General features: G+C 56.3%; 1 protein-coding gene across 5 annotated transcripts in view; it reads right to left on the minus strand.

Annotated features, from left to right (window-relative positions):
* OTOF (otoferlin) overlaps positions 1-21,066 on the minus strand; it is an 80,845-nt gene that overhangs the window by 45,677 nt on the left and 14,102 nt on the right. For all 5 annotated transcript variants that reach the window (XM_037146773.2, XM_037146774.2, XM_037146775.2 and 2 more), the window contains exons 2-5: positions 19,547-19,605; positions 10,057-10,145; positions 4,949-5,048; positions 2,186-2,367 (exon numbers count right to left, since the gene is read on the minus strand). In XM_037146773.2, the coding sequence (XP_037002668.2) occupies positions 2,186-2,367; positions 4,949-5,048; positions 10,057-10,145; positions 19,547-19,605 (430 nt within the window). The remainder of the gene's footprint in view (positions 1-2,185; positions 2,368-4,948; positions 5,049-10,056; positions 10,146-19,546; positions 19,606-21,066) is intronic.

Here is a 21,066-nt window from a genome sequence, read left to right on the forward strand (position 1 = left end):
AGAGGGCAGTTGCGAGATGAACTCCGGGGCTCCTCTCTTTGTCCTTTCTAAGATGTGGCTCCCAGGGCCCGGCAGCAGCAGAGCCCAGAGACCAGCTGTGTGCGCAGCTCTCTGGCCTCACACAGCGGGAGAATGTGTGTGTGTGAGTGTGCACAAACACACATGCACTTGTGTGCGCGCACAAGTGTGCCGAGTCCCTTGTCAGAGATGAAGGTGGATATGTATAGACATACATAAACCAGAGCCCCAGTTTTGTGCTTCTGACAGCAAAGTGCCCATGGGCTCGGCAACTCATCCCTGCTCTGCCATTCTGAGGGCTGGAGAGGAGTGGGGAACCCTGCGATGAGGGACACCCCGCTTGGGGCCAGGGCCACCGTGACGCTCCGGCTGTGGGCCGAGTTTGTTCAAAGAGCCCTCGGTGTAGCGAGGGGTGGCCAGAGCCCAGAGGAAGCTCCGTTCACACCCTGGCCCACTCTGTAGGACCCAGGGAGGGCCTGGCTCAGCACTGGCTGAGCCACAGCTGCCCAGGTGGGTGGCCCTCTTGACTGTCCTGCGCTCCCAGAGGGTGGCTTCCCCCAGGATCCAGAGTATCCCCCAGGATGGCAGAGTTAGAGGCAAGCCAGGATGCTCAACTCCTGTTACTGGCCCAGAGGGGTTAGTGACTTGCCCAGAGTCACTCAGCTAGTCAGTGGCAGTCGGGACAGGACTTAAAGGAACTCAGCTCTCCTGACTCAGAGCCAGTGCCCCTTTTCCTGCAATTGGTGGCCCTTATGTGGCTTCTAGTCCTGGCCCCAGAAAGCCCTTTCTTAGAGCCCACCTGCGGTCTCAGACAGCCCCCTGCCAATCTCTTTCCTACAAGGGACAGGGGATGGGGACCAGATGGTACCTTTTGTGTCAGCATCTCCCCACCAGATTCCTGACCCTCTGATTGTCCAGCTGCCAAGAACCTGTCACCAGCCCTGCCATGGGGCAGCACTTCGCACCCGAGTGACAACCTGTCCCTCCTTCATCCCATTGTCTCCTCTGACAACGTTGTTCTGGGCCTCGTTTTACAGGTGGAGGAGTTGGGAGACGGAATGTGGCTGACAGAGGGCCACAAGGCTAGTGAGAGGCGGAGCAGGGACTCAGACCCGGATCTCCTGAGGCCCATGTACACACTCTTCCCGCCCCCGCCCCCACCATCCTGGAGTCTAAGGAGGGCAGTCCCCCAGCTGGCACTCCACCCCACAGCTGCCTGTACTCAAAGGTCGGGGCATTTGCCACAGGCATGGTTCCTTCGACCTCATTAATATTACTCCCCAGCAGCCCCTGAGGTTTCTTAGGCTCCTGTCTGTGCGTGTGCATGTCTGTAGTTGTGTGTGTGTGTGTTGGGTGGGGGGAGTAGTTCAAGTGCAAAGAAGGAAAACATATTTGTCCAATAAAAGTATAAAATTCCACTAATTTAGAATGTTTTTTCAGAACAGGAACTGAATAAATTTTCTGTGGAAAAGAAAGGGTGGAGGCAGGTTGGAGGGAGACGGTTGCAGTGGGAGGGGCAGCTCCCTCTCTCTGAGCCCACCCCCTCCTCAGAAGCTCCTCCCCTCACCTGCATCTCACACATTCTCCCCAGTGACCTAGGCGCCTATGGACAGATTCACTAGCCCAGATTCTGTCTCTCGTGCTCTGAGAGGAATACAATTGTGTCTCCTTTTTTAAAAAAATACATTTGGAAAGCACAGGCCTGGATACAGCTTCCTGTCACCTGCATTGCAGGATATCTGCAGGTATGAATTCAGGACACTGAGGGTATCAGCAGGTACTCTCAACAGAGGAGAGGCCGGGTCCCAGCCAGGACCTCTGGCTACACTCTGGCAGGAGGCAGCCACCTTGCCTGGGCTTTCACTCAGCCTGGGTGGAGGCCTGGCTGCTGGGGCTGGCCTGGCTCTGCTGGGTCTTGAACAGAGAGATCAGGCCTCCCCGTCAGCTTCTCCCACTCTACGAGGGGGCAGGGACCACGCTGCACCTCCCAGTGACTTCCAGAGTAGGGGGGTTGCTGCAGAAACACTTTCGCCCCCTTATATGTCTTCCCAGTAACTCAACCGTTCTCTTTTGGGCTTAGTCAGGCCTAAAAGGGTCTTTTTGGGGGACCAGGCATCTATCCTGTGTCTTTGGGGACAGTGGGCAGCCAGAGGCCCCAGCCTATTACCTCCGGAAGCTCTTCTCGCCCGGTGTCCGAGAGCTGGGGCGGGAGCCGGGGAGCAGCCCATCTGTCTCCTGGCTGTCCTTCTCTTCCTCTTGAAGGGACTCATCTCCCAGGAAGTCCCCGTCATCCCAGGAGCCCACTGTGCCATCCGAGGCCTGGTACCGGACCTCCACGCACAGGCTGGTCTGCAGGAGAGAGGTGCGTGGTGAGCAGCTCAATGGCAGGAGCGATCGCAGTCCCACCCTCTGCTGCTGCGCAGGGTTGGCAAAGTGCTTGCCCAGCCTTATCTTAGTGGAGGAGGGCCAGCTGCGTGTTATCCTTCCCCCGTCTCCGCCTTTGCAAATGAGAAAACAGGGGCTCGGAAAGACGAACTTCGCAGAGTCAGGTCAACATGTGACAGGCTCTCGCTCTTGGCTCTATTCCTCCCTGCTGCCCAAGGTTAGGGCCCATTCTGGAGGGTGGAACTTGGACTGGGGATGGGCCCTCGAGTCCACTGTGTACATAATCAAGAGCATCATTCGGTGTCCCCAGGAGTCCTAAGCACCAGGGCTGCCTGCAGGGAGGAGGGGTGGCCTGTCTGAAGTCAGATGACCTCCTCCCACCCCTGGGACTCCTTGGAGATGTGGGGACAGGAGCTGAGTGTGTCCTCCCAGAGACAAGCCCCAGCGCTTGACACCCTCCAGAGGAGCAGGATCAGCACTCTTCCACGTTCACCTGACACCCACCCTCCTATCCTGGAAAGGAAGGGCCCTGGGGGTGGCCTGGGATTTCCTCCGGGGGAAAGTGGGCCCCAAACCTGGGCCCAGGCTGTGCACGGGAGAACCCTGATTGGGCTTCTTACTCTGTGTCCTTCGGCTGCGTACCTCCTCTCAGCTCTCGTTTCTCCCCAGTGCACAGGGAGAACCCTAGTTACTCCCTCAACCCGCCTGGGTGCTGGGGGGGCTCCAGGTGTGCTCACACTTCCTTGTTCCTGAGACCCACACGGGCACCCTTCACCCAGTGGGTGGGCCTCCGAATGCCCAGGCTCCAACTCCCCAAGGGAAGCAAAGGGGGCACACATTTTCTGACCGCTCACTGCACCAGGCATCCTACTGACATGATGTGATGTCAACTCACCTGATCTCAACTCTTCAACCCACCCTACCTACCCTCAGGGAGGGTAAGTTGCTTGCTCAAAGTCACACATCTGGGAAGTGTTGGAGCTGGACTGGAGCCCAGCCTGGCTGACTCCAACCCCACGTCCTTCCCACCGAGCCACATAGACAGCATGGTGGGAAAGGGGTGGCCTGGAATCAGAAGTCCTGCATTCCAGGGCTGGCCCTGCTGTTGCTCAGTGGTCTGACCTTGACCAAAGCCCTTTGCCATCCAGAACGTCAGGGTCACCCTCATATAATGGGCAGCAGGTGGCTGAATCCCCGAGTGTGATTCTAGAAACACAAGGCGTGGGCTGGCCGGCCATCTGTCCCTGCCCACTTCCCCATTCTCTCTCTCTCGTCTCACCTCTCACATTCCATTCTCTTCCCCAGGCACCTTGGTTCTTTTCCAAGTCCTCCGTTTCCATGGGTATATAGCTTGCTCTGCACCTTTCCTCTCTTCACTGGGGCGACTGACACCCCCACCCCCTGACTTCAAGGAGCAGCCCCTGTCCTCACCTACCAGTGGAGAGAATGACCTGGCTGGGGCCAAGCAGAGGCCCCAGATACTCTCCTTGTTCCCAGCATGGAAGTGTCTCGACACACAAAGGCACCATGGGAAGTTCTGCCCCACGCTGACACTGCCCAGAGGGGGCTCTCTCCAGTCGAGCTCCCTGGGGCTGCAGTGCTGCCTTCCGAGGCTGTTCTGCTGGCTACGACCTAGGGCTGCCCATTACGGGACCCCGGGGGAGGGACCCTGGCACAGATCCATTTTACACATGGGTAGGCTGGGATCAGGAGATCATGGCCAACAGCAATTTGTATATTAATTGAGCACTTACTATGTGCTTAGCTGTTCTGAGCACTTCCTGTGTATTCTTTTAATCCTCTGAACAATCCTGTGAAGCAGATACTATAATTTTGCTCACTTTGCAGATGACATGTCACCTGCCCAAGTCACACAGTTAGTGAGTGGCCTAACTAAGGTTCATACTCAGCAGCCATGTTTCTCACCACCAAGCCCGTGAGTGGACAGAAACAAACTCCAGGGGCCGGATGCCTCCGATCAGAGCCCGGGGTCTGGGCAGGCAGACTGCTTTCCTTCCGATCTGGGTTAGCACATGTGTTAGGTGCTGACAGGCTGCGCCTCATTGGTGCACGTGTGCTCATTTGGCAGTGCTAGGATGGGACGTGACAAATGGGGTGGAGGTGAGTTGCCTGTCCTCGCAGAATGGGCGGTCTTAGAGAAGAGCCAAGAGCATAGTGAGGACTACACCCTGGAGTGGCCAGCAGAGCTTGGTCTGGCCTTCAGACAACCAGGGACACCACTAATGATTCCCGAGCTGGGTCCACGTGGAGGGAGCCCTCAGTGGAGAAGAAAGGGTGTCCCCAGTCGCCCTTCTCTTGTACTCTAGGAAGGGCTGCTGTGATATCCACCTTGGGACAGCAGACTGGGCCATACCCCAAGGGCTCTGGCCTCAGCCACCAGGCAGAGGGACTCTGGCAGAGTCTGACCTGAGTCACGTCCTCCAGGCTCACTTCTCAATCCAGTAGAAGTGTCCCCCAGACCACTCTATGTGTGTGGGGAGGAGCCCCCACAAGGGGCAAGCCCAGGGACCTGGGGCACACCCACCTTCAGGAGAGCATTGTTGTCATCCATCAGTGTGTCGGTCACCTCCACGTGGTTCTCCTCTACCACCTTCTGCAGCACCATGCGAAAGGTCCCAATAAGCCTGTGAATGGCAGGGGGACATGACGGTTTCAGGTGAAGAGGCCAGAGTGAGCTGACATCCCAAGAGGCTGTGAGTGTCTGGGAAGGAGACGAGAGGGCTGAAGAGAGGGGGGCCTTCCCAGGCTCCAGGCCGGGGCTGTGGGAGGAGGCCTCGGGGCCAGAGCAGCATGTCCAGGAGGGCGCGCAACCCCCAACAACTGCGTGTGGTGCATGTGTGGACCGTGTTTCTGGGGGAGCCCGAGGGCAGTGAGCTCCCAGGGGTCACAGACCAGGAGACAGGGTGGAATGGTTCAGCCTTTTGTCCCTTGGATATGTGGAATCGGGGTTCAGCTGAGCCCCTGAAGAGCAGCTTCCAGATGTCCAGCACAGAGGCTGCTGGAGAAGGAACGGAGGCTCCTGTACACACAAGCCACTCTTCCACTTTCGACCTCCCTGACCATGACAAGTGTCTCTACCCCCACGACACCACTAGCTCATTCGTCCCCTATTTCATCAGTAGTGACGCCTGCACGGCCATTCTGCAAGATCTTCCAGGGTGAGGACCCCTCTGCTTGTGGGACCCCTGTGCTCCCAGGGGAGAGGCAGCCCAGGGCTGTGAGGAGCACAGACTCAGAGTCAGGGGGACTGGGGTTTGAAGCCCAGCTCTGCCACTTACCTGCAAGTTACCCAGCCCTGATTATCTCTGAAGATGAGCTAACAACCCCTACTTCACAGAGCTGTCATTTACAGGACTGACTGAGACCCTCTGTGCCAAATGTGTCACATCCGAGTGCCTAGCACACAGCACTCCAAAGGCAGTCCAAGTGTTGGGGGGGACGGGGGGACGGGACGCAGTGCCCTACACTGTGCGTGTCTCTGGGACAGCGCTTTGTTTTCTGTTTCCGGACTATTTGATACTTCGGGCATACTGGTGACCTCAGTATCTGCTGGCTGAGTTAATGAACAACAGTGGGACCCCCATCAATGCCAGTGGAGTGGACTTGAACTCCATTGCGCCCTGCCGGTGTGAAGGTTTGTGCTCTGGGGGACTCAGAGAGACTTCCTCACAGGGAGACTCCACATGGGGTAGATGAACATGCCATTTCAGGGTGAAGGGACCCAAGCTGAGGGCACCCACAGAGCGTGAGCACTGGACGGGGCTCGGAGTCCTCTGGTGCTGCCCTGGATTTACAGAGGAGACAGGCGAGGCCGACAGAACACAGAATGAGGTGCAGCTCATTAATCGCAGGTCCGGGTGAGGGGAGGCATTGGCCAATTCCCACTTCACAGGCATGGTGTCCATGTGGGAGCAGCCATGCAGGTGACCAGGAAGGGCTTTTCTCTGGAGCTCAGAGTCACACCTGCCAGCTTGCCCTCCCTCCCTGAGGGCAGAACTGTTCATACCATTCTTCTCCTCTGCAGCCTGGCTAGGTTTCTAGGAGCTTCTCAGACCTGGCCCTGCCTTAAGGCTTCTCCCCGGCTCAGGCAGTGCACAGACAGGAGCACCCACCCACCTGAGGATCAGGGGACCCGGAGCCATGGCCCCTGAGACTCCTTTTTGTCCTTCTGAAGTGAGGGAGGAGGGCTCATGGTGTCTGCTCTGTGTGGACACTCTCACAGCAGACGGCGGGCATGAAGGAACGCCCTGGCCTTTCTGCAGCCTCACCTCTTCTGGTCCTAAATCAGGGGTTCAGACATCAGCATGCACAGAATCATCTAGAGAGCCTGCTAGAGCCCCTGCCTGGTTGCTCTGGCAAGTGTTTCATGACTGGCTGGGGAGGGGAAGGGCAGGCCTGACCTGTAGCCTTTGCACCTGCATGGTGTGCGTGGTCCCATGCTCACCCCCAACCCGCCCCGCCCCCAGCCCCAGCCCAGACAATTTCAGGTTTCCCATGTGAGGTCACTGAATCCAGAGTTGGGAGGGACTCGCACCCGGCTCACCCCTGGCCCCACCTCAGGGCATCTGATTCAGAGGTGGGTGGGGCCGATGATGGAGGGGGAGGGTGGCACGCTGAGAATTCCTGTTCTACTGCTGCTCTTTGCTGACTTGAACCCAGGCTGTTTTAGTCCAGCTAGGAGCCGTAAGGCACCTGATGAACTCAGTGACATCCTTCCTCCCAGCAGGTGCCCCAGAGGACAAGCAGAGATGCTGCAATGCTGCAATGCCCCCCCAGGGGGCAGGGTGGAGCTATTCCCCCACAAGTGCTCAGAATAGTCTCTCGTGCCTCCCAGCTTTAACTAAGGTGTTTCACAGGTTTAGACTCCAGAGGGGCCCAAGAGGAGGGCTTGTCCAGCGTTCTGTTAGGAAGGGGTCCCTTAAACACCTTCCTGACACATTCCCCTGCCTGGCGCCCACCCACCGTGGGTTCCCACTGTCCCTCAGCTACTCTGACCGCTAGTCCATTCTGCCACTGCTTTTGTCACACAGGAAGCCCAGGTCCGCCTTCTGGCAACCCCCACCCTCCCTGCCCCTCACGCCCTGACCCAAGCCCTCCCCGTCCACACACAGAGTAGGGGGCCAGCCCTAAAGGGAGGCGTAGAGCGCATGCGCTCTGGAGTCCGACAGAGTGGGGTCCAAGGCGGGGTCCCCCACCTGGCAGCTGTGTGACTTGGGCCAGTCCCCTAAGCTCTCTGAGCCTTGCTTTGTATCCATTTCCCCAAAGGAGGTGATGGCACTCGCTGCGCTGAGCCGCGTGGCGGGGAGGACACCCCAGTGAAACTCCTCTGACACGGCAGACTGGCTGTCCGTCCCTTCCCCCGCCACGGGCAGGGGGCGTGCTGCTGGCGGCTCCAGCAGGGCTGGTCTCCTTTGCGGGATGGGCTTTGGGGGCAGAGGCGCAGCCTCACAGAGCTGGGCCCAGAGGGTGGGCCAGGCGAGGAAATAAGTTTTAACTCTTAACAGGTCCCCCCAACCTCCCTCAAACAAAAATAAAGAATACTAGTCTTTGAAATGGACAGTAGATACTATCTCAGTCTTATGTAAAGTATGAAGAAAGCATTTTATAAACCTTCGCTCTTCCTGCAGGCCAGCAGATGTGCCATCTAAGCAAAGACGGTGCTCGCTGTGAAAACACAGCTTTGAAACACATGCCTTAGTCCCCAGCACTGCTTTCAAAAGAATGGGCCCTTCAGCCCCCTGCTACAGACAGGAAAGGAGCCCTGACTTTGGGGTGCATGCTGACTCCCCAGGCAACCCCTCCCACCCCGGCTGCCCTTTGTCCAGCCTGGCTGTAAACCCAGTGGGGTCTTCCTATCGCCTCTCCTCCTCGGGGTGGGGCAGCTTGGAGCAGCTGCCTGGGAGGGCAGGGCCCGGGAGGTCCGCGTGGAAGAGCCCGCTGTGTGACCCTGGGCAAAGCCCTCTCTGGGCCTCGATTTCCCCCAGCTGTTAGACAAAGGAGCTGGGACCCAACCTTCGGCCCTCTGACAATCTCCCTCATGGACCCACCCAGGTTCCCCACCACAAAGAGGGCATCTCCTAAAGAGCTCACCGCCGCCCAGGGGGCCGGTCTGGTCCCCAGGGAGGATTCCCTGGGGATTAGGCCTCAGGCACACGTCAGCGGCAGACTGACCACAATGGAGCTGCAACCGGGCACCAGGACCTGTCAATAATTCATTGCCTTCCCCCTCGGGAGCTGGTGTCAGATGCCCCCGGTGGCCAGGCCTCCACCGCTGCCCTGGCTCCTGAATTATTCAGGACCCCGGAGACCAGTAGCTGGGTCAGAACATCCCCCCGGGGTCCTAGACAGGCAGGGGGAAGCACAAGACCCTCTGGACCCAACACCTCATCCTCACAGGGAAGTCCAAGGATCCTGACGGAGGACTTTATTCAAAACGGGGCTGAGCCGGGCCCACCAGTGGGCCTCCTGGCCCCGACCAGGACCCTTTCTTCCTTCACCCCTGTTTCTGCCTTCTTTCAGCAACCCCTGGGACCTCTGGGTGAGGGGCCAGTTCTCCAAGCTGCCCTCCACTTCTGGCACGAATCAGCTCCATTTCTCACACCAGCCTCCTTTACCCCTGTTTCCCCGAATGCACCAGTCATGTGACCGGGCTCTCTGCCTGGAGTGCCCTGAACCCTTCGGAAAAGAGCGACCCCCAGACCCTCCCAGCCCGTGCACGCCCTGCCTCCTGACCCCACGGACACGTTTATTTGTTCTCTCGCAGGAAGTCGTCAGGGCTCCTGGCACCGCCCAAGCTGTGGGTATAGCTTCGCTGGTTGGTAAGCCCAGAGCAATTGGTTTTGAACCCAAGACAGGAACTGACTTTTTTCCTTCTGAGCCACCACTCCAGACCATTCACATCATTCTGAATTCTACTTGTCCCCCAGAGAGATGGATGGGACCCTCTGCTGCACCTCTAGTGGTGAGAGTGCTCCCGTGGCAGGTGCACTTCGTCACGGAATGCAGGCTCCACGAGGGCCGGCGCCTCGCTGTCCGCAGCACGTCTCACGCCTGATGCACAGCAGGCGCTTAGTAAACATTTGGGGGATGGACAGATGACTGAATCTCTGTCTCATTTAATTCTCGCAGCTTCCCTCAACGGTAAGTACTTATCCTTTCTCCACGTGAGTGCTTTGAACTCAGGTGCCACCTGCTCAGGGTCACCCAGGAGGTGGCTGAGCTGGCGCCTGAGGTCAGGTTTACCTGACTCCTAAACCTTGGTGCGTAACGGCCTCTGAGCACTGGCGTTGCACAGGTGAGACGCGTTTGCCCTTGAGGCTACAGATGGTCTCCTGGGGGAGACCAGCAGCCATTACATTAGCTCCTCTGCCTGGGCAACTGCTGTCCGGCATGGTACAAGGGGAAGACTTAAAGAAGCGGACAGGAAGCTATGGTGGCGCAGGGGACAGATGGGGTGGACGGGAGGGTGGGGTGTTCTTGACCAGCAGTGGTCAGGAGGCCTGGGGGACGCTGAGGACAACGTGAGGGAGCAGGTAGGGGATCTTTTGAGATCAATCCAGGGCAGGCTAGAAGTGCGACCCCTTTAAAACCCAAAGGAGAGGGCAGCCCCCCACTCCCCCAGCCGACACTTACTTGTTGCTGAAGACTTTGCTGTAGTTGAAGATCTGAATCTCGAGGATCTCATTGTTGTCAATGCTGCTGGCCACTGGCCACTGGAAGGTCTGAGGAGAGAGGGACAGCTGTGGCCTTGGGTGGAAATGACAGGGATGGGTGTGGGGACTGGGAGGAGTCCCTGGTAAGCTGGCCCCTCGCATGGGCCCAGTGCTCCACAGGGGCAAAGTTCACACCTGGACTCTCATTTAACGCCAGCCACCGCCTGAGAGCGTGGGGTCATTGCCCACTCCTCTTTCAGAGGGTTCTCCAGGAGGCCTCTGGTGGCCCGCAGGAGGTCATACGCTACGTGGAAGAACCTAGTGCTGACCAGGACTTTCGACTCAGCCCAGTGCTCCTTCCACGGCCTCACAGCGGCCTCCCAACTCCTGGGGTGCACCCACGAGTGGGGTGGTGCACCAGGGGGGCACTCCAGGGCAACGGCAATGAATGTGATTCGTGACCTTGGTTTTCTCTGTGTCCCATCAACTTCATTCTGACTGACCAAACTCTGCTCAGAGTGGGAAGTGCAGGCTCCCCGCTTCTGGTCAAACCACCCCTCGCACTGGCAATGTTAACTTTGGGGAACAGATTTTAGCCACGTAGTGTTATTAGGGTCGGGCCCAACAGTTCAGAGAGGCTGTGGAGCCACAGGAAGGGTGGACGGGCATCCAAGTTCCCAGTGGTGTCCGCCTGGGCAGTGGACTCACTGGTTTGTCCCCTGAACCTCTCGGGAGACCCACAGAGCACCTCGGGGCCAGGACAGCGGCCACCGAGGAGACTGGTGTGCCACTGTGGGTGCATCAAGTATGCAGTTTATGCTCTGGGGCCAAGCGGGGACTGAGAAGGGCAGTCAGGCTGGAGCTGGCCCCCTAACACCCTACCCAAGGCCGTGTCCAGGGGAAGGGTCCTGAGGTTAGGTGAGGTGGTGGTGCAGGAGTCAGGGTGGGGTGGAGCCAGACCTCCGGGGCCGGCCATCCACACAGCGCGAGGGCACTAAGGGCTCCTGCGGAGCTCGCCCAGACAGCGTCCTGTGAGCCAGCCAGCGGTGGCCGGCCTGCCACAGAGATGGCTCCCAGGGCCGGTTGGAGGTCATCAGACAAGCTGCCACACCATGAGGAGGGGCCACATCCATGGCAGAGAACAAGAACCGGACCCCATCTCCCCTCCCCCAGCTGGAGTGGAGGAGAGGTGGGGGGCCTGAGCCGGCACCCCTGTCCCACTCTGTGCGAAGACCAGGCATGAAGAGGATGAGCAGTCAATCCTTCTGAACTTGACTTTGAATAACTGAAAATGACCAGAAAGCCCTGAGGTCTCCTCAAACTGCCATTGAGAGATGGTTTCAAGGAGGGTTTGACAGAGCAGTGGAAGGCAGTGGATTTTAAATTTTGTTTCATTTTTATACCTCACCAAGTTCACACTGTTCAATAGGCTAGAGATAAATAATAATGACAGTAAGAGTGACGGCAGCTGCCATTTATAGAGAACTTTTTATCCTGCAGGGGTCTGAATGCCTTAGATGCATTAGTTCATTTGGTCTTTACTGCAACCCCAGGGGCTGCTAATGTGTTCTCTGCTGAACAGACAAGGGAACTCAGGCTCAGGGAAATAACAGGGCCTGGAGAACCTAGGGGTTGAGCAGGCCCTGGGGAGGCTTCTGGGAGCCCAGCCTGCAGTCTGCCAGTTCAAAGCCAAGCTTCCTTCTCCCAGACTGGGGGCTGGGGGCTTGGGTGGCATAGGGCCAGTCCAGAAGGTCACTTCCAACGTGGGCAGAAAAATGGCCTTATGTCCCCTCTCTTCAGGACAGACCAAGTCCTAGGGAGGACCCTGATAACCACCCCCTCTCCCTTGCCCCCTGGTTCAGTGGGAGCAGGCAGGGGTGGGAGGAAGAAGCAGCGAGGGGAGCGGCTGGGGCGGGGTGGGGCGAGCTCTGATCAGGCCTCGGACTTCGAGGGGTGAGGGGAGTCTGGTCCGCAGGCCTCATTAAGCCGCTCCTGCTCCTGCTGTCTGGATGCCTCCAGCTCAGCGGAATCTGTGGTTTCTTAATGAAGTTGCTTTTATTGGGCTTCGGGGAAATAACCAAGCTCAGGAAGGGCCAGCTCTTTAGCGCCCTGCTGAGGGAGAGGGTGGGGGGGGAGAGCCACCAAGATATTCCAGTTTCCCTGGGAGGAAGGGGCAAGGGTGTTTGATCGACCCCAGGGTCTGTGGGGTGGATCACACACCCTGGGGATTTGGGCTTTGAAAGGAGAGAAAAATTAGGAGGAAAAGGAGATGACATTAGAGGAAGGGTGTGTTTGAAAAGTGGCATTAATTCGGTGAACACAGGAACAGCGGGAGTCATTTTGAGGAAAAGGGGACCGAGAGGAGAAACCGGCTTGTGATTTCTGTTTGCCCATCACCACCAACATGCCCAGCGACCAAGGCTGCAGTTTAGGGGTCACAAGGGCCCACAGGAATGGAAAGCTGCTCATTGGGAGTCCGTGTGCAGGGTCGGGGAGAAGGGGAGTCTGGGAGGGCTGGTGAGGGGGCGCCTCTGCGAGCCCAGACTGGAGATGAGGCCCAGACCCGCACACGCGGCTGAGAGGGCCCTTTCAGGGAGTTTTCCAGGAAGGAGCCTCACTCAGGAGGCGAGAACACGAGCAGGTAGGTAAATGCTAGAGCAGGGCCAGGATCCGGGTTTTCCCTGCAGATGCCAGGGATTAAGGCCCTTCTCAGAGGTTTCCTGAGGAGAGGAAGGCGAGTCCCATCAGCTTCGTTCACCTCCCACTTCCTCCCCCTTCTGGTTTCTTCCCTCTCCTCACGCTGCAGCCTCCCCTGGTTTCTCCATTTGCTCCTCTGTTATCGTCCCACCCCACCACGTTAATCATTAGTTTCTCTCTGTCTCTCGGTGTCCACCTCTCTGTCTCTCCCTCTGTTTTTCTGTGCCAGGCCGGCAGCTAGCAGAGGCTGTCGAGCCTGGTTGCCCATTGGAATCACTTCCCGACACTTGGAAAAATCCCAAGGCCCAGCCTGCGTTTGAGACCAAGCACCCGGAGACTCTGCGGGGGTCCAGGTGGGGGGTATAGAAGAGCTCCCAGGTGGTTCCATGTGAGGCCAAGTTTGAGGACCTCTGCTCAAGGGAAAGACCTTTCTGATGAAAGCAAGCACCGGCTCCCCTCCTCCCCCACTCTGTCGCACCTGGCCCTCTCCCACTGGGGTTCAGAACAGAAAGGGCTTCGCCACCTGTAACCAGCCTCCTAGGTCAAGGGAAGTGACAAAGACAGGACTCGGGGCCCAGGGTGCTCTTCGCAACTTCTCTTGGCCCTCCTTAGAAGCAGAAATGTGGGCTTTGGTTTGGTTTGAATTTTCCATGGCTGTTTCCTTTATTTCCCCCTCTCCTTTGTCTGAGGGCATCTCAGGCACCCTGGGAGTATGGAGCTGTGACCCAGTTCACCAGCCCTAGGCATGGCCTTGACCTGGCTGGTGCTGGCCAGGGTAGCCAAGTTTGCGTTCTATCAGCCCCTGCAATCTAGGACTCCACGGAAAGGTTTTCCTGATGTAGGTTGGACAATGACCTGGATTATTCTGGGGCTCATCGACTGGCCTGGAACTGACCTACACTGGCAGTGTCCACAATATCCTTAAAGAGACAGTGTTATAGATTTTGGGGGGAAGAAATCTTAGGGTATGTTGCAAAGGTTTAGGGTACCATGGAAAGAGACTGTCTTGGGAATTTACAGACCTAAGACTCAACTTGAGTTCATTCGTTCGCTCAGTAATATTCCCTGAGCTCTGTGTTGGGTGCCAGGACAATTATGAACCACACAGGCACATTCCTGGCTCCATGGAGCTCACAGCCCATGACTTCCAGGTGAAAGCAAAGTGGACAGGTGACACCAGGTCCCCTTGACCCTCCCTCCGGCCACTGGACTGTCTCTCCTCTGGGCTCAGAAGGCCTATTGTCCATCTTTGTTCTCGGTCCCTCTCCCTACTAGACTGAGCCCCTGGAGGGCAGGAATGAACCTTGTCCACTTTGCAGGTGGCCATTGGCTCTGGAATCAGATGCACTCGGGGTCCAGTCCTGATGTGGCTACGTATCACTGGCCCAGGTGGGTTGCACTGAGTTATAATCCCATGTAAAGCTCTCAGCCCACCCTGCCCCATGCTAAACGCCCAGCGAATAGCAGCTGCTTTGCTAACTATTCCTATAAGTACTCTTGCCATTCTGGCCTCTCCTGTGGAGTCTGGGCCACATAGGGCCTGGCTTAGAGCCAAACCGAACTGGCTTGAGGTGGGTCCAGGGTGGCCATTCCCATTTCCCCAGGGCAGGGGCCTCTGCTGGCTGCTGGCCTGCCATGGAGCCCACGCCCCCTCCAGGGTTGTGAGTTAAATGCAGGGTCTCACTCAGGTTGCAGCCTCTGGGAAAGAAGACACCACATCCAGACTCTGCTTCCACCCATTGTTGTCCGGAGCATTGTTCTCCTCCAAAGGCCACGCCCTCCCACTCAGGTTCCTTGCTCAGCCCAGCCTGCCACAGGCCCTCTCGTCCTCGTCTGAGCAGAGGAGGGAGAGCCACTGTTGCATTTTTCAGCCATGCAACAGTTCTGTGAGACAGGCAGAGCGAGGCGTATATCACCACTTTACAGATGGGGACACTGAGGCCCAGAGCAGTTGAGTGGCCAGACCAAGGTCACAGAGTTTATTCATACCTCAGCGAGGATGGCCACCCAGGTCTCCTGACTGCCAGGCCGGGGTGCCTTGCACCTCCCTGAGCTGGTTCTCTAAGGCCCTGGGTGCCGCAGTAAGGATGAGAAAGGGATTTTCTGGGAAGCCAACAGGCCTCTGGAGGTTTTTCAAGGAGCAGCTGAGGTTCCTTTTCCGAGCTTATTCTTGGACCTCTGACAGCGGGTTCCCTCAGGGCCAGTGAGGGAGGTTTAGGGTTTGTCCACTTTGGGCTGGGAGGTGGGCGCAGCCTGGGCACAGTTCTGGGCTCTTTTTGAGAGTCCTGGGTCCTCCCTGAGCAAGGAGCCGGTGGGAGGCTGCCTCCCCTGCTTTGTGGGGTGTGCCCTGCTGTCCAGTGTTAGCCAGGCTGTGAGCCACTTCTCAGAGGGAGAACTGGAGGCGGGGGGTGTGCAGAGACCCCGCCCAGCAAAGCCTTTCAGGGGCAGACAGGGAGTCATTTCCCACTGCTATACCCAGAGGGGGCTGAGAGTCAATCTGAAAGTGACCTCAGAAGCCCGGCTTCACCACTGGCAGCTCTGTCACCCGGGGCAGGATCCGTGTTCTCTGAGCCTGAGTTTCGTCCCCTGCAGGTAGACAGTAGATGGAAGAGGACTTGCTCAGGAAGCAGCACAGTGCAGCTGTTTCTGGAAACTGCTGTTACAACCCTCCCATGGGGCTGTCACAGGTGGTGGGGGCCAGCGATCAGAGGGCCTGAGCACTCCAAGTCATTTAGCGTCCTTGCCCCCATTCCACAAAGTGCCAGTGGGTTCGCCCCTGTGACAACCAGGAACTTTTCTGGCTGCTTGGCTGAGTGGGACTTCCCCCCGTGAGAGCTGCTTTTCCCCGACTCAGGGCTCCTCTCTGATGCCGCCACGTGCTTTTGCTTGTGACCCCCTGGCTGCTGCCCCCTCCCTGGTTTCTCACAGTGACCCAGAGGCTCCCCCATGCCCAAGTGTTTGCACGAATCTTCCTGTGCTGCTGAGCCCGAGTCTCCCTCTGGGGTATGTCTAGCTCCGGGCCTGGCGCACATCAGGGGCTCGGACCACGGTCCCACGAGTGGGGGCGGCACAGACCGACTCTCTACCTGGCCCAGGACAGGCAGCATTGGGAAGGACACGGTGATTAACACTGAATGTCATGTACACCTGTGGCTCAGGTGTCCCAGGGTGCAGTTAATGGAAAGGAGTGGCGGTGCTCTGGAAGGGGCATCAGGTTGCTCACTAGCTGGGGGCCTGGGTGGACATGTCCCCTGGGAGACTTAGTGAGAGGGAGGGAGTTGGGTGCATTCCCTGACCCATAGCGGGCAGGGCCCAGGGAGGCAGGGCTGTGAGAGACTGGGCAGGACAGCCTGCATCTTCACCTGCCCGGCCCCTCTCTCTCGGGGCCCTGATTGAGGAAATTAGGAGAAAATGAGAATGGACAAGTTGTTTAGTGGGGCACGCCTGAGGCCCAGGTGGTGGGTTAGTACCCAGCAGTGGTTCTAGAATCCCTCCTTTTGGTCATCACTTTACAAAGAGACTTCATACCCGTCATCGGCCCCCTTTGACAGGTGTGGGCACTGAGGAACGGAGGTAGAAATTCACACAGCCAGGAAGGGGAGGAGTCCAGAGCAGAACTCTCCCTGGGGGAGGCAGGGCCTGGGCTGTAAAGGCCGGTGGTTGCTCCAGAGCCCAGGAGAGAAGGTCAAGGTTGCTCCCCTGTTCCTGTAGCTCTGGGCCTCTGGACTCGAGTGTGGGATGGGCCCAGGGTGAGGAGGAGACAGAGGTTCTGGGCGGCCCCTCAGGGTGGTGTCTGCTCAGCCAAATGCCAGCCTCAAAGGGAACCGTTTGCCACAGGCCCTCCCAGTCCACACACAGCCAGACGTCAGGGATCAAGCCTCGGAAAGAAGGGGCGAGCTATGGGGGCCACCGCAGAGCGTCTGCTTCGTGCCCAGATAGTGACTTGAGACTGTTGGTTCTCGCCTCAAAGTCAACCCTGGAGAAACTGCAGAAGCAAGAGGGACTGTGGATTCCAGGGAGCAACAAACAAACAAACAAACAGAAAAATAAACCTGAGAAACCCAGGGAGACCGCAGGCGTTCGACTGTGGGGCGGATGGAGCTGCCCCCTTGGGCCAAGTGAGTGGAGGTGGCCATGGAGGACAGGTCAGGGGAGATCTCCGTACCTTCTGATCTTATTTCCCCAAGGCGTCCGCTTGGGGCGATCCTTGCTTGCTCCTTAACTAATAGAATTGCGGCAACAGCCTTGCTGGGAGGAGACTTGATGAACAGGTGCTGACGGACCATCACTCACACCTTCTCTCAGCGAACCCCACAGCTCGTGTGTTTAGAACCTGCAACAGCCTGCTCCTGTCAGCCCCGTGTCTCCTTCAAGGCTCAGAGATGAGACCCCTGCTCCCACCACTGTGACTCTTTCTCTGCTGACTGGGGCTCAGGCCCACCTATCAAGCCCTAGACATGGGCACAGCCAGCCTTTGAAGCTTCCCCAAGACTTGTTACCAGAGTAGCTGATACCAGAGGCGACAGGGCGAAGGAAAGAGGTACTTGGAGAAGACCTCTCTTATAGAAGGAAGTCAACACACGGAACAGGGTGTACCAACTGGAGCAGCATCATTAGAACAAGCAAACCAGAGAAAACTATATTAGCAATGAAACAGGACAAGGAATCATGAAGGAAGAACAAATTAGTAAACTTGGGAGGTCAATCTGAAGAACTCCCTCAGAAGATAGCAGGAAAAGATAGATATGCCAAAAATATAAAAGCTAAGAAATGACAGCTAGAAATAGAAGTACTGACATCTCGTAATAGGAGTTGGCCCAGAAGAGAATGAGGTAAAAACTGAATGGAAGGAATAGTTGGAAAAAATGGAGCCAGCATTTGCTATAATAAATGAAAGATGAAAGGCCCACAGTTTGAAGGGGCTCACAAAATACTGCAAAACTGGAAAGATAAGGAAACACTCAATTAGAAGCATTATAATACAATTTAAGAATATCAAAGATAAAGGAACTACACTTCTTTTTCCCCAGATGGAAAGAAGATGTCACCCATTAAGTTACAAGAATTGGACGGCCATCCCCTTCTCAACAGCAACTCGGAATGATATTTTCGAGGTTGTGAAAGAACTTTGAATCCAGAGTTTTCTATCTAGTAAAACTCGCATTCAAATTTATTTGAATCAGAAGAAATAAGAAAAAAATATTCTCAGATTTACAAAGCTGTAAGTGTGTTACAGAAAGGCCCAAGTTAAAAATGCTTTTGGAGAAAGTACTCAAATAAGAAGGAAAACGATTTCAAGAGATGCTTCAACAGATATGAGAAATAAAGGCGATCAAATATCTTGGTAAAGATTAGTGCTGTCTTAAAAAAAGAGGGGAAAAAAGGCTAAAACAAATAAGAGAAAAAGAAAACACACATTCATAAGTACCTAGAATTAAAATTCTGTTCTAGACAATATCAGCTTGAGGGTGTGGGCTGAGGTGGGAAATCCAAGAGGCGTGAGAGTATTAAAATACTTGTCCTGTCGGGAAATTACTATTGCTGATTTGTTTAAGCTGGCAACAGAGATACGTAATCACAAGTGAGGGTAAGTACCTTGAAAACAAAAATGGAATGTATAACTTTTCAACTAATAGAAGAAAGCACAATCTATTCAATGGAAAGTGGCAGAGTAGAAAAGAGCAAGCAAATAAAAGCACAGCAAATAAAAATACAGAATAAAATGGTCCAAAGCGGGCATGCGTGAGAATATTCACTGCATTTCTGCTGGTGGGGACTGGGAGGCCAACTGGGGTTCCTCACTGGGGGAGTGTGTGGGTGAGTGTGTAGGGCGCCCAACCCGCCCTGGTTCGGCCAGACTGTTCCACTTGTGGCTCTGAAAGACGGTTGGTCCTCGTAGTATGGCCTGGCTGTGTCCCATGGGGCACCGTGCACAGGAAGAAGCAAGAGGTCAGCACAGCAAGAGGGAGGGAACTGAAAGATGGTGCTCGGTGAAACAAAACATTAATAAAACGTGCAACACAATGCCATTTAAGAAAATGTAAATTATATGCTCACCAGACAATAACAGTAATTTTGTAAGAACACACAGGAAACTAACAGATACACATTAAGCACACAGAATGTTGTATGTAGAAGGAAGGAATGTGGGAATAAAAGAGACCACACACATATGTGAATACAGACACACATGGAAGTAAGAGCGGGGCCTTGCAGTGACCCATGAGGTGATGTGCCACGTGCAAGGAGGAAACTTGACCTCTGAGCCTGAGGTCCAAAAGGAAAAGCAATGCTTTCTGGGGAGACCATGCGAGAGGTACCCCAGCTCTTAGAAAGGAGGGAGGCTCCTGTGAGACCGGCTTTGTTGGAAGATGGCCGGGGTTAGCCTGGGCCCCGCACTAACCCAGGGAGTCCCTCTCTCGTCCTGCTGGGCCCTAAGCTCGGGGCTCACTTTCAGACCTTCAGCACCCATGGGCCCTTTCTCCACAGAGAACAAGGGACCAGCCCGGCAACAGATAGTGGGTTGGGCCTGGGCAGCCACTCCTCTGCTCTGCGTGGGGCTCTCGGGTGCAGACATGCCTGATACGGGTCTGGGTGGAGCAGGAGAGGGAGAGTTCTCTCAGGAAGCAAACCAGAGATAAGCAGCTCTGAGCAAGCCCACCCCCCAGGATTTGGGGCAGAGCGCCCCCAGGAAGCAGGGAGGTGTTGGTTCCCCTCTGGGCTTGGGGCTTGAGCTGTGGATGGTTGAGGGTAGGGTCGGGGGGAGGTCCTACCTCATCGAAGTCAGCCACGTCCTCACAGTTCTCCAGGACCCGGGAGTGGAAGGATTGCCCTGGGTGGGGGAAGGAGGAAAAGTGGAGTCAGACCTCCCTGGACAAGAAGCTGAGGTTGGACCCCTCCACCTGGTGGTTGTCATTGCAGCGCTGGGCTCGCAGGGCCCTTGTCATGCACCTTGTCCTGCCCTGTGTCCTGCGCAGCCCTCCCCATCCAGGATGGGCAGGTCCCCAACGCGTCTCATCCTCCTCCCATCCTCTTAGCAGCCCCATGAGGCAGGCGGGTCAAAGGTCATCAGCTGTGTTTTACAAACAGAGCTCCTAAGCATAAGAAGGCACAAGACTGGTCAGAGACAGCCGTGGGAGTGGAACTTCTGCCTCTTTCCTCCACTGTGCTGCCCTCCCTTTCTGGGCCTCTTTCGTGGTCTTCTCAGCTCCGCTCACTTTCCCCGGCCTGCAGCAGCCAGAGCGGAGACCTGACCCTGAGGACAGTGGGCACCCCACCCAGTGGCAGCTCCCTTCTAGGCCCTTGTCTATAGCCAGGTTCGGAGCTCCTGCCCAAGCTAGGCCCCGGGACAGCCAGGTGCATCCAGACCTTCTTCCCTGGAAGCCAGGGGCCTTCACCTTCCTCCACCCTCTCATCCCTTTTTCCTTCAGCCTTAGCAGAGGGGAAAGCTTGGGTGATTTCTCCCATGTACCGCCCCCTCCTTTCCCCACCGGCACAGGGGACAGGGAGGGTGATGTGGACACACAGTTTCCCAGACCCCAGCACCCCCATCCACACACCACCCACCAGGGCAGAAGTTCTAGCCCATGCAGTCGGAAGTGGCCCAGGTTACTGGAAGACCCATAATCAGGAGAGAACGGGGGCAGGGTGGGGGAGGGGTAGGTGATGTGTGGGAGACACCGGCCAGTTCAGGTCACTTTGCAAACATCCAGTGGAGTCTATGCTGTACCAGGCCACATCCTGGGGACTCGGGATAAAGGGACTGATGGAGTGCACAGGACCCCTCACTCGGGGAGCGGACGGTCTAGCAGGGGACAGCAGGACCCCCAAACAGCTCAGCACCATATACTGCGTGCCCCACGATACGCTCTGCACGACTCGGAGAAGTGCTACAGGGACCAAAGACAAACACTGGGTGTGGGGAGGGCGGAGAGGGGCTCTCATTTCCATGAGGAGAAACCCAGAGATGGGGTGAAAATAATAAAAAGGAATTATTAGTTAGGATAAATTTATTATCATCTGTCCAGTGAACACCACAAAAAGTAACATGGGTCATAGAGTCCTGTTTATAAAGAACAGAAAACCCTTCAAACCCAGTTGTTCTATGTGGGAATAGACAAGAGCTCAGAGCACTAGGAGGGGTTATCTCTGGGGCGGGGGGGAGAAGACACTGAAGGCAGCACTCTGACTTCTTGCTGTATACACTTGAACCTGAAATCTTTTTAGCGACCGTGCTTTACTTTCATAACAAAAAGAAAAAACGCTTAAACCTTTACCAGTCTAAACCAGAGGA

Source organism: Artibeus jamaicensis, unplaced genomic scaffold (genome assembly GCF_021234435.1).
Source record: "Artibeus jamaicensis isolate MK-2021 breed Jamaican fruit bat unplaced genomic scaffold, CSHL_Jam_final contig_465, whole genome shotgun sequence".
Classification (NCBI taxonomy): Eukaryota; Metazoa; Chordata; class Mammalia; order Chiroptera; family Phyllostomidae; genus Artibeus; species Artibeus jamaicensis.